The sequence below is a fragment of the Heloderma suspectum genome, chromosome 5 (assembly GCF_057233095.1).
Source record: "Heloderma suspectum isolate Gila_16-S chromosome 5, 16-S_ref, whole genome shotgun sequence".
Classification (NCBI taxonomy): domain Eukaryota; kingdom Metazoa; phylum Chordata; class Lepidosauria; order Squamata; family Helodermatidae; genus Heloderma; species Heloderma suspectum.
In genome coordinates, this window is record NC_139462.1 from 148,951,870 (window position 1) to 148,971,004 (window position 19,135).

Below are 19,135 nucleotides of genomic sequence, written 5' to 3' on the forward strand. Positions count from 1 at the left end.
CCTGGGGGTCATTTTGGACTCCCAGCTGTCCATGGAGGCTCAGGTGTCAGCTGTGAGCCGGACAGCGCTGTATCAACTCCATCTGATAAGGCGGCTGCGCCCCTTTCTTCCCGACCATCTGCTCCCATCGGTAGTACATGCCCTGGTCTCCTCTTGTTTAGACTACTGTAATGCGCTCTACGTGGGGTTACCCTTGAAGACGGTTCGGAAGCTGCAGCTGGTACAGAACGCGGCGGCTCGCCTGATTACAGGCAGCCGCCGGCGAGATCACATCACTCCAGTGCTGAAGGAGTTGCACTGGTTACCAGTTGTTTTCCGGGCCAAATTCAAGGTGTTGGTTTTGACCTTTAAAACCCTATATGGTTCCGGCCCAGCCTATCTTAAGGAGCGCCTCCAGCAACACCAGACAGGCAGCTTAACAAGATCAGCCTCGGATGGCCTTCTCTCTGTCCCATCAGCCAGGACAGCTAGACTGGTGGGGACGAGGGAGAAGGCCTTTTCTGTGGTGGCCCCCACTCTGTGGAACTCCCTCCCTAGGGAACTCTGTCATGCCCCCTCTTTAATGAGCTTCCGTCGTGCATTAAAAACGTGGTTGTTCAGGCAGGCATTTGGGGTGGGTTAGGGTATTTAAAAAAAAAATGTTATGGTAGAATTTTATTGTTTTAAATTGTTTTATGGTATGTTGTACATCGCCCAGAGTGGCTGGGTGACCAGCCAGATGGGCGATTAATAAATTTAATAATAAATAAATAATAAATAGCTGTTGTTAACGTTGCTATGGCGTTGCATAAGTGATAACATTTGGAGACAGTGAAAATAATGGCTAATGGCACGTTGGTGTAAGCAGCTTCACAGGGAGTTTCAAAGAAGTCCATTTCAAATTTCTCTTAAACTTAGTTTGCATTGTTAGATTAATTTAAAAAGAAAAGGGTAAAAATGATTGGCTACTTTTCAGAATATCTGCAGATTATGAGATATGTATATGAAAGTATCTGTATATAAAAAGTATACATACACAACAGATTGTCTAAATTATCTGTAAACTGGAAGATATCAGTGACAGAAGTCTTTAACTCAAATGGTTATGAACTGTTCTATGATGCAGTCCTTAAAGAGCAACCAGTTCTATCCTGTTGAGACCTGGTGCTAACACTTGGTAAAGTCCATTTTGAGAAAAACAGGCAAACATGTTTTGAAATTATACACACACACAACATTTTTTATTTCAATAAGTTAAATATTTTATATTTATAAATATATATTTAATGTAAATATTCATCTCATCGCAGTATTTTTCAGCTGCCCTTCAAAAACCAGTTCCCCAGGAAATTGGCATGCCAGCTAATGCTGTTAGCATTGTGCTCAAGTAATTTATGCTACAGCAACATAATTTACATTAGGGGTTTTACCTTGTTGGATACTGCCCTATATGTTTAGGGAAGTGAATTGTCCTGACCCATCTGAATGAGCAACATTAGGTTTTTGATTGCTGAGAATGTGAAATAGTTTTATACATATTTTGCTAACATTTCCCAAGAAGCTTTTTACAACTGTGCTACCCATGAAGTTTTTCACATTATGTAACATTGCACCCAAAAATAGCAAGTGTTTTATGGGGTGAGAGTTAATTTTCCTTTGACAAATCAGATGTTGGCTACCACCAGAGTCTGCTCTTGCATGTTCTGGGGTCATTCAGCTAAGATGGGCAAACATTTTTGCTAGGTGAAAATGAAAGTAAACATCATAATACCTATCTGGTTAGCTTTGGATTAGGTTAAATTAAACAAGGTCAGAAAATCATTGATGAAAATCCATCTGTGATGACATGAAACTTATATGCTCAGTCGTACTTTCCTTTTCAAGAGTATGGCTAATGTGTTCCATCATTGCAAATTGTACTTGATATATCCATTCTGCTTAGGGAAGATGGTGTTTTTAAAATCTTCTCTTGCTTTTATTTATTATAATCAAAGTTGATTACATCATAAGATTTCACAACCTGGCATACACATTCAAAGCTCCTTTATACATTAGAAGAGAAGAAATCATAAAATACCTCAGAAAGCTATATAACTCTGGATGAATGCCCTAGGAATCCAACCCTGTTGGGAGCAGGTTCTCTGCAGTTTCTGCCCACATACAGGATAATGTTGTCATTAGTCTAACTTCCCAGATGTCTGATGGGTACAGAAATGTAAACTTCTCCTCAGTGTGAGGGGTCAGACTTGCATGACTTACAACCAGCCAACCAGCCATTCAACCATCTCAGACACAGGCCACAAACAGGATGGCCAGACATTCTATCAGTAGGATGGCCAGATGTTCTGTTTTATAGAGGATAGTCCTGTATTTGAAAGTATCCTCTGTTTGATGGGCTGACCAGTCCAAGTCTGATTTAAAGTCAGCTTTTTGCAGTCTCAGGCAAACGCCAAAACCAAGAGATGTGTTGAGTCTCTGGGAGGCCTCAATACATGGCTGATGGGCTATGGTCAACTTTTGTTGTTGTTCAGTCGTTAAGTCGTGTCCGACTCTTCGTGACCCCATGGACCATAGCACGCCAGGCCTTCCTGTCCTCCGCTCTGTCCCGGAGTGTGCTCAAGTTCATATTCATTGCATCGATGATGCTATCTAGCCATCTCATCCTCTGCCATCCCCTTCTCCTTTGGCCTTCAATCCTTCCCAGCATCAGGGTCTTTTCCAGTGACTTTTCTCTTCGCATTTGGTGGCCAAAATATTTGAGCTTCAGTTTCAGTATCTGTCCTTCCAACGAGCAGTCCGGGTTGATCTCCTTTAGGATTGACTGATTTGACCTCCTTGCAGTCCAGAGGACTCATAAGAGTCTTCTCCAGCACCAGTGGTCAACTTGGTAAATCACAAATTCTGTAGGCTATGGACAACCTGCTCCCTTCCACATAATTGTACGCTCACCTCAGTATGTTACCCCATGGTAAACAGTTGTCTGAATTCACTCTCTGTGTTGTACCAAAGGAGATATTGGTTACCAGTATTATTCTCAGGAGAATAGAATTGTATACCTCCCATGAGAGAGATTCACAACTTTTTTTCTTCTCACATTTCAAAGAGTTGTGGAATGCAGAAGCATGAGTGCAGTCATACATCCACTTCTTGCTGCTTGTACTGCGTATTGTAATCTTTAAGTGTGCCCAGAGATAATAGAAGAGTGAGTGAGAAATCCATGTGAGGTATAATTAAAAATGTGTCAGGGATCTGCTAATATAAAGCATGAAAACATGTGATTCAAGGTTCAGAGAACCTCTGAAGTTTAAATAGAAAAGTACACTAAATTGGTACTTATACTCTTAAAATCAGAGGGTATACTGAAATATGCATTTAGGGAAGCAAATCCTGTGTGTGTTTCGTGTGTGGTGGTGGGGGGGGGGATGTAAAAGAGAAACTCACATTTTAGGCTTTATATCTGTTCCCCTTCCACTTCAGATTTATTTTTTTCTCCTCACACTGCAGATGGCTAAATCTGCTCAGTCTGCAAAAGAAGCACATCATAAAAAAGAAGCAAAAAAAAAATATACACTTAAAACACTCAGAGGTTACCTCAGGGAACAACTTTTTCCCTGTGTACCTCAGCAATTGTGGAGGTCAGAAATATATTCTCTTAGAAGAGTTTCACATACACAAAGTTCTAAAAGTTGTCTTTGTATTATTGGTGAGCAATGCAAAAGGCATTTATTGTGGCTAAGTGTGGTTTTTTGGTAGTGCTCCAGCTGCAAAGCATCAGTGGCAATATCTGAGTTTGGAACACTTGGAGGCCAGGAAGTTTCATGAGATTTAACCTCCTGCTGTTGCATTACATCCTTAGAAATAGGGCCAGTGCTGATGTAACATTTCCTAATCTCTTAACCATCACTCCCTCATACTCTCTCCCACATGAATTTCCTTTCCTGTCCCCTTTCAGGGTAAGCCAACATGTAGTATTGTGTCTACACTGATATTAATGCTAACCGTGAGCTCCTTTAACTATGATTTGCAAATAACCTTCAGCCTCTGGTTTAAAGTGAACCAGAGTAAACGTTAGTGCAAATGTCATGTTGCATGTGCTTAATGCTGAAAAGGGGAAAGAGACTGGGGAATTGTATGGGAAAGAGGAAAACCGAGCACTCAGGCCTATGGGGTGGTCCTGATGTCCTGCAATCATGGAAGCTTTACTTCTGCCCCTGATCTTATAAGGAGCAATCATACCCTTCTTGGTTGATTTTTCTTTTGGGGGGTGCACCATTCCAGATGTGGTCTCTTCGGGGTTTGGGGCAATTATACCAGTGTTTCCTATTCAACTGGAAATGCCTCGCCTGTGCATCCAAGATTTGCATTTGCCCTCTTTGTGGCCGCATGACACTGACTGCTTATAGTCATCTTGCAATCCACCCGAACGCCAATCTCTCTCTCTTCCTTGTAGTTTTGAGCCAGTCAGCTGGAGGCACGCAATCCAAACTGCTGGTTGTGGGATAAAACCCATTCCCCGTTTGCTAATTGCACTTGTATCTCCGCTCTAATCCAGAGAGCTCAGTGCAGCATGTTTAGCCTCACAGCAAGCTTGTGAGGTGGGTTAGCCTGAGAGATAGTGACATGCCCACTTTCATTACTTGAGTTTCATAGATTAGTGGGGATTTGAACCTAGGTTTCTGAGATTTAGGATTGCCTAGGATGCTCTAGCTGGTGCACCACACTTCTTATCCATCCCATGGGTTTAGAGAGGCCATTGAATATGAAACCAGAAGAAGATATCTTTCCCATTATCCAGCTTCCTGGCCAGCATCAGCAGGTAGAGTGTGGGATTTCCACAGCCACAGGAAGTATGTACTGTCATTTTGTTCAATATTCTCAGGTTTAAAGGTGGCTACGAAGCTTTAACTCTTTTCCTCCTCTTCCTCTTCCTCCTCCTCATTATTATTACTGTTGTTGTTGTTGTTGTTTATCTAATTCACCTATTTATTTAGTCTGCCTCTCACACATTTGGGGACCAGCAAACAAATATTTCCCTCTAATACTGAACTCAGGTGGTTGACTTCCAACAGGAATGGAGCCACGTTGGGGCAAATGGAAAACAAGAGGGAGATAACAGCATGCTTGGATGATCCTGAGGTACAATTTTAAAAACCAGACAGGCAAAGGGGGCAATTCCCCTCACCTCCAAATGACCCAATGAGAACTAAGCAATTTCATTGGCCTTCAGGAGCCAAGGAATATTGATAGTCAATTGGAAAAGAAAACTGGGAAATTAAGAGGAGTGGGAGACAATGAATTGATCTGTGTGGGCCCTTTACAGGTCATAGCAGGGCTAGGCAACCTGTTGCCCTCCAGATGTTTTGGACCACAACTTGCAGAATTCCTGACAATTGGCCATGCTTGCTGAGGTGATGGTAGTTGTAGTCTAGAACATGTGGAGGGCACCAGGTTGCCTATCCCTGGCTCAAAAAATCCTGGAGGAGAAGGCATGGCTGGCTGACTGGCCAGAGCCCTGAACAAGGAGGAACAACAGGAGCATACCTGTCAGGGGGTGAGGAGGATGCGCTCCAGCATTTTGTTGTGGGTCCCATTTGTATATCTTTAATAATACCCTCCAACATGTCACAAGTCAAGTGGCACCTGTGTGTTCTTGTGGAACAGTCCTGTTCTTGTACCGAGGGACATGGTTCCCCCTTGTACATCACTGGAAGCACTTGTCTGCTTGCTGTATGCATTTACTCTGCATTTACTCTGCAACTTGTAGGGCATTCTGGGAAATCTACAACGTTGGGCACTTTGCAGCAGCTTGCTACAGAGCATGGCATGTTTGCCATCTGCCTGCAGTTGATGCTAAATTCTCCAGGGGGAGCAAAAGGTGTTGGAGGCCCACCAGATGGCACTTTGCTGAAAGGACAGTCAAACCTGGAATCAGCTCCATCCCCAAAGCTAACCCTAATGGCCCAGACATCGCAGCAAACTGGATAATTAACCAGAACGGTGATAGCTGGAAATCTAATCATTCGGGAGCACTTCTTATTTTCCTTTTGATTACATACACTGATCTCACACATGTCACCTGAATAGAAGTGCCATGAATCCCTCCTCTGGTTTTAGACTGAATGTCAAGAAATTAGTCAAAGATAGTCAGAAGACTTTTTGCTTTGCTTTCTAGTAATTATATCACTTCATGCAAAGTGGCCTCCTCTCTCCACAATCATATTGTGGTTTCTGGCTGTGTGTTGACTGGAAAAGGGGTAGCAGGAGAATATTAAGTATTGAAAATTAATTACCAATATCATCTCTCTTGCAGAAAACCTCAAGATTTGCCTGCTGATCCTTAACCAGCCTTTGCACAAAGGTCATTTACATCATCTGTGGAGCAGAGGTAATAATAACTCCATGCATCTCTCCATTCCCTTATTTGCTGCCTGACTTAATGTGCTTTCTGTCCAGTAGTTCTCCACACAAGCAGTTTCAACTAGCAACGTCAGATGCTCAGGATTTGATTTGAATTGGGGACCTAGCTCTCCTTGAGGTGATAAACCTGTGTCACTTCAGAATGCAGAAGGGTCCCTCATGGTGAATGTTCATTCATAGGGCATCTCTACACCAGCCTAAAATCCTGCATTTAAAACGGGGCTTTCTGCTTCCGTTTTCAATGCAGGATCAAAACGACTTCCTTTTTCACCCACTTCTTTTTCCCCTACCCCCTTCCCCCTCCTTCTCCCTGTATCTGAGTCTTCCATTATTTTTCATTGATTTCACTCCTCTTCTTGCCGCTTTTACTCTTTTCATGGAGGAAACTGAAGTGGAACACAATGGGGTAATTTGATAGCTCATTATCTGCGATCTGTTTAAAAAACAGAACAAAGGGCATTTAGTGCAGGAGATGCCTTGAATAATCACGGCGTCATGTAAAGAGCCTGCAAACATCTGTGGAGGAGCAATCTCAATCGCAGGATAAAAGCTCCGTGTGAAGGAGCCCATAGTAAGCATCATTTGTACATAGAAAACAAGTGTGTCCAGGACAAGGCTGGTCTGGCACCAGGAGTGGCCCTAGACTAGCTGCCAGCAACTGGTGCCGTAGGCAAACCATGCAGTCGGCACCCCCAAACCCCAAGGGCAGATCTAGGCTGAGGGTTTTGGTAAACTGGGAAACATTTTGCCAGTTTACCAAACATTTCCCCTATTTTCCATTTAGAAAATGGCAAACCTCCACCTTCAGAAGCAGAAATATTATCATTTATAATAAAACGCACCCCAAATTTTTTTTAAAAAAACTAAGCACTGTATCAGCACAGAAGGTCTGATAAAAACAACGAAGGAGATGAGCACAGCTCTGGAAGAAGGATCACTGGAAGAAGGGTCCCGGTTGCATCCACGGGGCGACATGATCAACAAGGTGCCACCAGCCCTCTGAGGGCAAACGAAATGGCTGCTCTCACCTGGCCTCTCACTCCCTGCCTCCAACTGGGAACAGCAGCAGAGTAGGAGGATATCCTGCATCGCCTGATGGAGGACCAGGTCCCAAAGGTGGGCAGATGGGCAGCCTAACTTAGCCTCATTATCCCCGGTCGGTCCCTCGGTCACCTCCACAGTGTCAGTCATATTCCCTCTGTGCACACACAGGAATTGAAATAATGACATCTTTGTTCTTTTATTTGTTTGTTTTTAATTTGTATTTTCCCCCTCAAATTTGGCATCCCACTTAAATTGGAGCCCTAGGCAACCACCTAGTTCATCTATATGGATGGTCTGCCCCCGTCTAGCATCCTTCTCCCCATCATCTAGCTTTCTACCTTAAGAGAATTGTGGGGGGTGGGGGTATGGAAAAACTAGGATTCAGTCATATGGGCTTCTACCTGTACTCTGAAGTGGAACAGCCCAGATATAGGTTTACCAGCTTAGTGAGAAATAGGCCAGAGAATTATTTCCTTCATTGCCCGACATCTCTAGTGAGCTGATTATGCAAATTCTGCATTTCTTATGTCACTGAGTACTTTATGGACTGATAAGGTCTGAATGCGCTTATGTGGGGAAAAGACTCTCAGGAGTGTTTGCTTATTAAGTTTGTAATAAACTATTGTGGATCGATGCTGCATTTATAATTTAGGGAATATGTGTTTCTGAAAGGTCACCAACAGAGTATGCTGGTTTAATTACAATAAAAAAGAGCTTGTAACCTTTTATCATCAACACTGGGAGTTGGCTTTTTTTTCCTGTTGGAGATCTGTATGATTTGAATAAGCAATGTAGGGAGCTCAGAGTCTTCGGAGATATATAAGTCATGAGAGGCTTGAAGCTATTTCCTCTTTCCATGGGAAAATCAATGCTTGGTATGAATTCTTGCCTCCGAGATTCGTACAGTATTTCAGAGCTGAGCCAAAAAACCTATTTCCAGCAGTCATTTATTGAGTTTCCAATAGCTAGACAAAATTGAGAGTGGGGCGAAGTAGGATTTTCAGAGTGATTAAAAAAAAAAAAAAAAGCTGGCTTGTTGCGAGATCTGTTTATCAGAGCTGTTTATGGAAGTTCGTGTAATGTTGGGGCTAAGGCCCTACCTGCTGCCTTCTTAGGCTGCAGCCCCCATAATTTACTTAAGAACATGCCCCATGGAACTTAGCAGGGCTTAGTTCAGAGTAAGTCTGCATAACATCAGACTGTAATAGCATGTGCTGTGAGTCAGAACACATCCAGTTCAAATTTTAACTTAGCCATCAACTTCCTAGGTCAGGGAAGGTATGAACTCTTGGCACCCTTGGGCAATTGCTGAGGCCTCAGGTCCCACCAGGGCCGGCCCTACCATTAGGTAGAGTGAAGCACTTGCCTCAGGTGGCAGACGCTGGGAGGTGGCAGCAAGGTGTGTTGGAGGAGAAACCTGTGTGCCACGAGGCCTGCTGCGCATCCCCTAAGTTCGTTAGCTTGATGTCTCCAGGTGTGGTGGAGGATGTTGTCCCAACATCAGTGTTGAAGACAGATTAATCTGCCAGTCTGGTCGGCTTTTGTACACGGAATGGGAATGGGTGCCATCTTGTTCTTTGCCTCAGTCTTGGGCCAGCCCTTTGTCCCACAGCTGATGCTTGCTCTGCACCTCCATTAAAAAAGAAATCCAGCCCAGCTGTCTGAGCAGCACCAGCCAGCTGGGTCTAGCTGCCATCTAAATTCCCCACAATGCTGCTGACAGAGCAGCATTGTGAAACTTTAAAATGGCAGCTATCCTCAGATCCCTGCCACCACCAGGTAAGTCACAGAGACCTACTGACAGGAGAGACTCCACCAAGGGTAATTTTGCTCAGAGGCCCCTCAAAACTGGGATTGGCCTGGTATTAGGTGGCCTTGGGAGAGTCATCCTCTGTCAGCTTCACTCCCCTCACTACACACACACACACACACACACACACACACTTGCAATATGAGGATCACAAGATCCTGACCATGTGTGTGTCTGAAACACCTGACACCTTGCCCACAATTTACAGAAGCAATTAAGAGACACTGACAGAGAGGCTAAATGTACCTTAGCATAAAACATTAGCATTGGAACAGTGAAATATAATATTGCTATGACTGAGAGCCAAAAGAGACATTACTTTAAAAACGTAGCTAGCAGCAACATTCCCCCTGCCTTTTTACTGTAGAGGACCCTATTGTGGGGGTATGGGGAGATTTAACCCTTCCCCTCTGCTATGGGCCCAATTTGGCCCAGAGTATGCCTAGAATTGCAGCTCTAGACCATTAGGAAGCTCCAATAGTTAATTAGTCTCTGCTGCATTTTAATAAAAGCAGTGTTGGGAATGTGGTTAACCCCTTATTATCAGGACTTCTGGAGGATCGGAGTATAGTTTGTAGAGTTCTCTGCAAGTTGGTGGTGATAAGTTGAGAAATAAGGGACATCTGTCGTGCACTAACCATGGTTAAGCTAGTGGGCCTGTATAGGCCAGATCTACACCTTGTGTCATATCATTAAGATCTCATCATGGTAACGTTATATCCTTCTTGCGCGTTTATACTTCTCAGGACACACAATGACATTTGTTGTGGTATTTTAGATAATGTGGAATAAAAAGCAGGAAATGACACTACAGTAGCGGTGTATTGAATGTGTAATGTGCCCCAACAGTTATCAGTGCACTTCAATACCACTGTAAAGCAATAGTGTAGATCTAGCCTAGGTGAGGGAGATATGCATAATTCTTTACCATTTTAGAGGCAGGATATGCTGAACAAAAAACAAAATCTTGTTTGTTTAAAGAATTAGTAATTCGTCTTCCGTATTATTTAAAAACAGGGGGAAATGAATAATTAATAATTATCTTTGTGGTACTTTGAAGTGCTGAACCTGGCTGATCTTTAGTTCATAGTAAAAGAACAATTGCAACAGAGAATTGCTTTGAAGTGCTTGAGAAAAAGCCAAATAGATGATTGCAGCAAAAGTAGATTCTTTTTAAAAAATGAAGACCATTTCAGTGCTTTGTACTATTGAACTAGGACAGAAATCCCATTAGGGACTTGTATTGTTCAAAAACAGTTTTGCTATATGGAAGTGCTTGATAGTTGCATGTGTCCTGTTGCTACCGGGTTTTATTGAAGATGCTTGGAACATGCTGCTGATTGAGAATGATCAGTGCAAAAACGGAGGCAAATAGTGAGTAGGGACCTTCTCCATTTTAATTACCTTATTGTCATCAGTCTTGGAAACTGCAGTTCTAATATTGTTTTTTTCCCTTAACTTTGGCCATATAGTGGCTTCAGACTCATAGATGCAAAGACTCTTCAAGATAAAAGGACAAAGAAGGAAAACTGTATCTTTAAGCACAAACTGGAGAGAGTACCAGCATTGTGCTGTCAGGCTAAAAATAGAGAAGAATTATGGGACTAGTGCAGATGTAAAATTAACCAGTCTCTCATTTATGCTTAAGAGGTTGGGAGCATCCTTCAGCCTCGTTCACTCTTGTCCCTTCCTCTTCTCTTGCATGTGAATTTTCCCCTGTCTTTCATATTTTGGGGCCAACCATTGCAACCTCATCGACATTTTTGCTCTCCATGGTTAGCTCCAAACAACCATTTGCAACTGTGGTCAGAGGTGGGCTTGCAAAGTGTGGCTAAGTGTGCTTAACCAAAATGCTAATGCCAGCTTAAAAGTTAACTATAGTTAACTCCAAATATGAAAGTGAGGAGGGAATTTTTGTGCAAGAGAGAAGGAAATAGAGTATCTGTTTGCGGTGTGCTCCTGGTCTTGTTACAATGTTTAGGAGATCGGGCAGCATTACTTCTGTGCTGGACAAAAAGTTATGGCAGCTTTCTAAGAGGTTTAGCCTTCCACTGCCCAAAGCTGGTTGCCTTCTTAGATTACACTTCACCTTCATTGATGTAGCCTTCCCCAACCTGGTGCCCTCCAACTGTTTTGGGGTTCAGCTCCCATCAGCCCCAGCTAGCATGGCCAATGGTCAGGAATTCTGGGAGTTGTAGTCCAAATCATCTAGAGGGCACCCGCTTGGGGAAGGCTGATGTACATGGATGAAAAGAACCCTTTCTCTTGAGCGTCTTATGCAAGTCTTTTATGCCCCGCTAAAGAGTTGCCTCTCTTTATAGTGAGCTGTTTTATGGAGAGTCTTCATACTGGTGCCACGTATTCTTGGTGGCCATGCTGGCATGGAGCCCCTCCATGCTACTGGAGGTATTGTTGCTCAATATCCGTTGTTGATTTATTCCTGTCCTTGAGAAAAGCACAAAATCTCTGCACTTATTTCAACACTGGTTGTGGCCTAATGGTTTTATTTGCATCTTTAATAGCTTTTTTGAACATGGATTGCTATTTTATGGACATTTTGCTATGCTGTCAACACTAGACCTTTAAGAGGTCTGATTGTTTTATAACTTTGGTGCTAATAAATGAAGAACTTAATCATGGAATGTTTAACTAGGTTGTAATAGTTGTGACTTTATTGAGTTTCTTGACGGATAGAGTACCTTTCGCTTGTATGGTCCCTCAAGGAAACCTTTCAATAGATTTTAATTTAAAGGGTTTTATTTATTTGGTTGTTGGTGTTTTGCTCACAACAGCTGACCATTGTATGAAGAAAGCCTGGCTGCACTGGATGCTACTTCCTCAGTGCTATTGCACTGAGCAAGGGGGTGAAATCTTCCTCTCTACTTGGGTTACATGCTGTCACCTATGTGATCATCCCATAGGCAACGCAAGATACATTTTCAATAGCTCCATAAATATGCCAGATGTTCAGGAAAAAAAATGGAGATGAACAAAAAATTAAAAATCAACAAACAATGAATTCTGAGTCCATCACAGGGGGTGTTATGGGGAAGGCTCAAGCTTGCTGGTAGAGCACATGCTCAGCATGTGTAAGGTCCCATGTTCAATTACTGGCATCTCCAGTTAAAGGAACTCACGTAGCAGGTCTGGGAGCAACAGAGAGCCATTACCAATCAAAATAGATCAGGGGTCCCCAGACATATGGGGTTAATTCATTATTACACTTATCTATATCCTGCCTTTTTTTCTCCAAAGAGCCCAGGTTGGCTTACTTACTCCTCTCCATTTTATCCTCACAACCCTGTGAGGGAGATTTGGCTGAGAGTCAGTGATTGGCTGATAGTCACCCAGTGAGCTTCCATGGCCACGTGGGAACTAGAACCCAGATCTCCAAAGTCCCAGTCCAACACTCTCACCGCTACACCACACTGGCTCTCTTGGTTGGTGGACACATTTGAAATTTTTGAGAGAGTGTTGTGGGCACTCTCACAAGATGGCTGCCATTGGGACAGGGCTTGCCCATTTATAAAAATGGCTACCATGGTGGACATGGACAGTCACAAAACACTCATTTCCCAGATGGCAAACTAAAAGAAAAATAACTTGCACAAAAGAAACTTAAGTTCAAGGCAGAAACTGAGTACAGGGCCACCAAGGGAGGTGTCCATATTGGTTTCCCTGAGCACCACTTTGGAAACCCCAGAAGTATACAGTACTGGGCTTGATAGATCAGTGGCATGTCTCAGCATAAAGCAGCCTCCTATAGTCCATGTTCAATATTACCATATAGTAACTGTGTACAGTATCAGAAAACGCTACCCTCCTTCTGTAATATGTAAAACTTCATCTAGTATGACGAAGAAGTGGAAACACACTATGCAGCATGGATCTGCGCACAGAGCACATTGCTTCCAAGATTTTCATGGTGTTGCCAGGCACGTTACCGGCTTGCTGCTGTTATCATCTGTCATGATAGTGCCACCAGCATGTGGGACAAGCAAGGATAGCATGGGGGTAATGTGTCTTGCATTGCTTAGAGCAGCCCTCTCAGAGCTTCCACCACCCCATAGGATGAGCGGGGTTGCTTTTCCTAGTCACAGGGCTCACAACAGTGTGTGGGTGCTGACGGGGATGCATTCTGCATGATGCAGGAACGCATGGAGACACAGGAAATGAGAAGAGGGAAGAACAGTAGCTCTGCCCCTTAAACCACCACCCGTTAAAATCTACAGGCTGCTATTAGCTCTTCCTTTTATACTGTTGTTTTCCCCCTACAGGGAGAAGGTTTTTCTAATAAGTTCTGTCATCCATTGGTACAGGGGTGGGGAACCTGGCTCTCCAGATGCTGTTGGACAGGTCAGGCATGATTGGACTTGTACTCTAGCAACAGCTGGAGGGCCACAGGTTCCCCACCCCAGGTTTTGAAAGATGTTCGGGATTTTTGAGGCGGAAGGATGGAAGACTGAACATTTCCTTGCAGATCCGATATCCTCTTCTGCAGTGTGAATTTATAGAAATATCCACCCGAAGACAGCCATTTCCCCAAATGTGAAGCCATGCCTTCCATTTTATGGAAAATCCAGAACTCTGCCCCAAATCCTACTGGAATCCTACTGAAATTCAGAGCGAGTGAGTAAGGATTTACAAAGATCACCCGATGCAGCAGGTACAACTGCTAACAGATGCATAGGAGTCCCAGAAGCTTCCTTACTCCCCTGCTTGAGATAGTGTTACTACTCAAGGGAATAACAGAAGCAACACCATTGTGTTCTCAGGGTCCATCCCTGAGAGCTGACGGGGAGGGTGGAATACTGGGAGGCAACATTAACTAGAGTCTCCCATAGTTGCAAGGAAGACTCTGTGCACTGTTCTGGGAGCTGATCAAGAAATATATTACATGTCCTCTTTTGAGTGGAAGAGAACGAAATGTGCCTCCAATTTTAACTTGGAAAAACCTGTGCCTCAGGTATCAGAAGTTTGGAAAATACTGATCTAGAAACATGCAAATGTCTTCCATCCCATTGACCTTTTCCTTGGAAAGGGGGGAGCAAGATGTACTTGGCAGGATAAAATAAATAGGTTGCTTTTAGCAGTGACTTTTTGTAGTAGGTGATTTTTTCTTCTTAAAAAACCCTCCAAATCTCTTTCATTGTATTGCCTCCTCTTTACATGTGTAGAACTGGAAAAGTTTGAGTGTCTATATATTACTTAGCACTTGTTAGCACTCTGATGCTCCTTTCATTTGCTTTCTAAAAATCTTTCATGGCAGAGTTTCCTGTGAGGACGGGGAGAAAAGCTGGAGGAAGTATTAAATGCATTTGGCTCACATGGTTCATCATCTTAAAAATGTTCACTGCAAACTTCCTTTGCCATTCTGGTAATTTAAATTACAATGGCTTGGCTCCAGAATTAGGACTCCTTCACACTGAGCTTTTATCCTGCAATTGAGATTGCTCCATCACAGAAGTTTGCTGGCTCTTTACATGACGCTGTGATCATCCAGGGCGTCTCCTGCACTAAATGCCCTTTGTTCTGTTTTTAAATAGATCACAGATAATGAGCTATCAAATTACCCCACTGTGTTCTGCTTCAGTTCCCTCTGTGAAAAGAGGGAAAGCGGCAAGAAGAAGAATGAGAACAATGGCAGATAATGGAAGACTCAGATACAGGGAGAAGGAGGGGGGAAAGGAAGTGCATGTAAAGGGACTCAGTTGTGATCCTGCATTTAAAACGGAAGCAGAAAGCCCTGTTTTAAATGCAGGATTTTAGGCTGGTGTAGAGATGCCTTTAGTCATACTCAGAGCAGACCCATTGAAAGAAATGGGACTCTAAGTATGACTGAGTCTGGACTGTATGGACCGTTCTCATGCCAGCATCATCCAATTCGATGGAAGGCAAATGCTAGAGTAGATAATAGCTGCATGATCTGGCTTATCTATCTGATTGGAATGTTTATGTTCTATTGATGCAACATGGGAACTAACAATGGTGGTACTGGTAGTGAACTTTGTAGTGGCAAACATAGTTCAGATTTAAGGTACAAATCTGGCCCCAAATTATGATTCAGTTGAGTCCAGATTGGGACTAAATCTAAAGTAAACATTTCCTTATTATTATATGGTAAAAGTTTATTGTAATTAGCAGCCAGCCATTACACAACTTCACATAGATGTATTACATCCATCCACTTGGCCTTTGCACGCATGTGCAAGGCTAGTACAAGAAATTTAGCAGTTCTAAAAGTTACATATTTGTTAAAATCATTCAATAAAAAACATAGGAGTGCTTATCAATGGGATCTTCTCAAACTGGGGAGAGGTAACAAGCAAGATGCTGCAGGGCTCAGTCCTGGGCCCAGTGCTCCTCAACATTTTTATTAATGACTTGGAGGAGGAAGTGCAGGGAATGCTAATAAGATTTGCAGATGACACAAAATTGGGCGGGATAGCTAATACCCTGGAAGACAGAAACAAAATTCAAAGTGACCTTGATAGACTGGAGCGCTGGGCAGAAAACAACAGAATGAAATTCAATAGGGATAAATGCCAAGTTCTGCACCTAGGAAAAAGAAACCAAATGCACAGTTACAAGATGGGGAAAACTTGGCTCAACAATACTACAAGTGAGAAGGATCTTGGAATTGTTGTAGATCACAAGCTGAATATGAGCCAACAAGGTGATGTGGCTGCAAAAAAGGCAAATGCTATTTTGGGCTGCATTAATAGAAGCATAGCTTCCAAATCCCGGGAAGTACTAGTTCCTCTCTACTCAGCACTGGTTAGGCCTCATCTTGAGCACTGTATCCAGTTCTGGGCACCATGCTTAAAGAAGGATGCAGACAAACTGGAGAGGGTTCAGAGGAGGGTAATGAAGATGATCAGGGGACTGGAAACAAAGCCCTATGAGGAGAAATTGAAAGAACTGGGCATGTTTAACCCTGAATAGAGAAGACTGAGGAGAGATATGATAGCGCTCTTCAAGTACTTGAAAGGTTGTCACAGAGAGCCCAATTCCTTAAGTGCGATTAAGTGACCAAGCGGGATTACGAGGCTCCGATGAATTGCCTTAGGAGGAAAGTACTTCACAGCTCCGTTATAGATATCCTGTGGGTTACAATGGGGGCTGGTTTCTGTCTTTGTGTTTACTGCTCTCTTTCCCACAACAAACCCATTACTGTCTCATCAGAATTAACTCCCATTGTGGTCAATGAGGTCCTCTGGGTTAAAATGGGGGGCTGGTTTACCTCTTTTTGTCCCCCCCCCTTTCCCAGCACATGTATGGCTACTCAGAAGTAACTCCCATTGTGCTCAATGAGGCTTGCTCCTGAAATGCAGGTGCATCTGGACTTTCAGGGGAAAGGAGAAAGAGGGGGAGAGGGGGGAAGCCTCTCTTCACAGCAAAGCTGATTCCTCTTTAAAAATCCAGCACTCCTCCATTAGCTTCTCCTTCTGTTGTCCTGGAAACATGGCGAGGAGGCCGGAATGCTGGTGAGGTAATCAGACCCAACCCAGACTCCGCTCAGACTCCACTCAGCCATCAAGAACATAATTCAATTAGAGCTCAGTGGAAACAGCACAAGAGCCCCAGGCTACAGCAATGATAAGCTGGGTCTTTAAAGGCTGTAGGAACAGGAAAAGGAGAAGATGTAATTGGGGAAACAGCGCAAAGTTGCAAACAAAGTGAAGCTGATAGCGTGGAAACACGCCCTTTGTCTCCAGATTGAGATGGATCTGAGTTGAGTTGGGTTGCTTCTGTATTGAAAGACCATTCCAGCTGTTAGCGGGCTACCATTTTTCAGTCAGAGAGCGTTTGAAATAAAAGTCAGTGTGGCTGCCCATTTTCATAGGTTACTTAAATGCAAATGGGCAGATATATGGAACGCAGTTTCCGCTTTATTATTACTGTCTGTACAGCAGAAAGGCATAAAGCTGTCTTCCCCCTTTTATCTGCTCAACCTGACATCAAACCTAACTATGTTCTCATTAGTGTTCAGCTGTCATGTACAGCGGATGAACTTATAAACTTGGTTCTGTGCAAGGCATTAAGGATCTCAGCGGCATTCCTCCTTCAAGCCATTGGGACTGTCTCTGGAGCCAGCAGTGCATTTGCATCCAGAGCACATCACTAATACAGGAGTGAACATTTTCACTGTGCCATTGCAGGAAGGTAGGCACATGGATCCATTCCAGCTATAGAAGTTGGTTTTCTTGCCACAGACGATATTTTGTAGAAAAAGGAGACTCGCATACCTTGCCTTGTGGTGGGAAGTTCCAGGGCAAGCTTCTTTGCAGGTCTGCTTTCCTTCTAACGAGATACAGTGAACTCTGGAGGGTATCTTTGTAACGCGGTCTCTTTCTTTGGAAATACACAGAGCGCATTGGAAGTAAGCCCATGCTTCATGCAGGCAGTGCAGGTGCCAATCAGGTCATCAAGGAGGGACAGCGTGTGCCTCTCTGCAGCACCCTCCCCATTCAGCAAGCTCCCGCTGAACTCCCAGCTCTCTGTCTTTCTATATCCCAGTTCAAATTGCAAGCTGCTTGCTTTTCTCCTGCCACATGCTGCAAGCTGTGACATCAAGGGGCCAATTTGGCAAGGTCAGGTGACCCCCGTGTGGGGCGGCGCAGGCACTTCCATCTTAAAGCTCCCAGGTGCAAGAGTAGAGTTATCTTCCCTGGCAGGGACTGGGCAAAGATAATGAGAAAGCAAAGGGCTGAGCGGAGAGAGGAGCCTTCAGGGAAGCAGCAGCCCTGCCAAGGAGGAAGTGGGCAGTCAGCTCTTCCAGTCAGTTGTCCCCTTGAGCCTGAGGGAGGCCTGCTCATGAGTAAGCCAAGGGAGAGCCACATTTAAAAGACAGAGGAAGGGGGATGGAAGGAACTTTGTGGCTCTTCATGGTCAGAGTGAGTGTGTGTGCCAGGAGTCTTAGAGAAGAAGGAAGGAACTGGGTAAGGATAAGCCCTTTGTTCTCGCTGAGGCCAAAAGGAGCCAGTTCTTGCCCCTCCCCCCATCCTCACACATTTCAAAGATAGGGAAGAGAGATTTCCATCTATGACCACTAGACCTTCTTGTTAAGCTCCTGATCTCTGGCTCCTGATCATCGTCACATTTGTCAGAACCATAGGGGTCCCCAACCTTGTGGGGCTGGTGGGCACATTTGGAATTTTGAGAGAGTATTGTGAACATTCTCACAAAATGGCTTCCAGGGGGCTTGCTCATACATGAAGTGGCTGCCACAGTGGGCATGGGCGGTCACAAAAAAACAATTCCCAGAAGGCAAACTGGCGAGAGTAAAAGAAAAGTAACTTTCCCAAGAACCTAAGAAGAAGGCAGGGTTGGGGTCTGAGCTCCAAAACCAGTCTCTGAATCCAGATAAAGATGGTGCTGTAGTCATTATGTTCTTTTTTTCTCCTTTTCTTCTTTATGGGCTTGTTTTTTGTTTTATTGAAATTCACAATAAAAATGAGTAATAATAATAATAATTAATAATAGATGGTGCGGGGGGGGGGCAGCACTTTGCTTTCCAGCGTGCCAGCCTCCCAGTTAAATAATAACAATCCTTTTTTAAGGGGAGCCTTGTGAGAGGTGAGAGCAGGCACATTGGAGCTCATGGGCATCACGTTGGAGACCCCATAGGCCATTTAACACAATCAAGGCCATTTAACACAAGGCGTCCACACTCAGAAATGTGTCAGTTACTTCCTGTGTCTGTAAATGATGATATAATAGACTTTCAGAAAGGTAATGTGAGATTTCAGGGCTCTCTTTCCTGAAAAGCATAGGCCTTGGAAACACCACAGTAAATTTCATGCCGTTCAGAGAGAGAGGGGAAGAGTCATACAGTTTTAAAATGATTCCCAAAAAGAAACACAGCAAAGTGTTCTTTGGCAC

At 43.7% G+C, this 19,135-nt stretch overlaps 1 protein-coding gene across 12 annotated transcripts in view; it reads left to right on the plus strand.

The window, feature by feature from the left end:
• The window catches only part of TPK1 (thiamin pyrophosphokinase 1), a 417,079-nt gene that overhangs the window by 61,651 nt on the left and 336,293 nt on the right, over positions 1 to 19,135 (plus strand). For 10 of the 12 annotated variants that reach the window (XM_084857754.1, XM_084857759.1, XM_084857756.1 and 7 more), the window contains exon 3: positions 6,290 to 6,364. The exons of the other annotated variants lie outside the window; for them this stretch is intronic. In XM_084857754.1, coding sequence (XP_084713880.1) covers positions 6,290 to 6,364 — 75 coding nt within the window. The remainder of the gene's footprint in view (positions 1 to 6,289; positions 6,365 to 19,135) is intronic. 12 annotated transcript variants of the gene reach the window in all.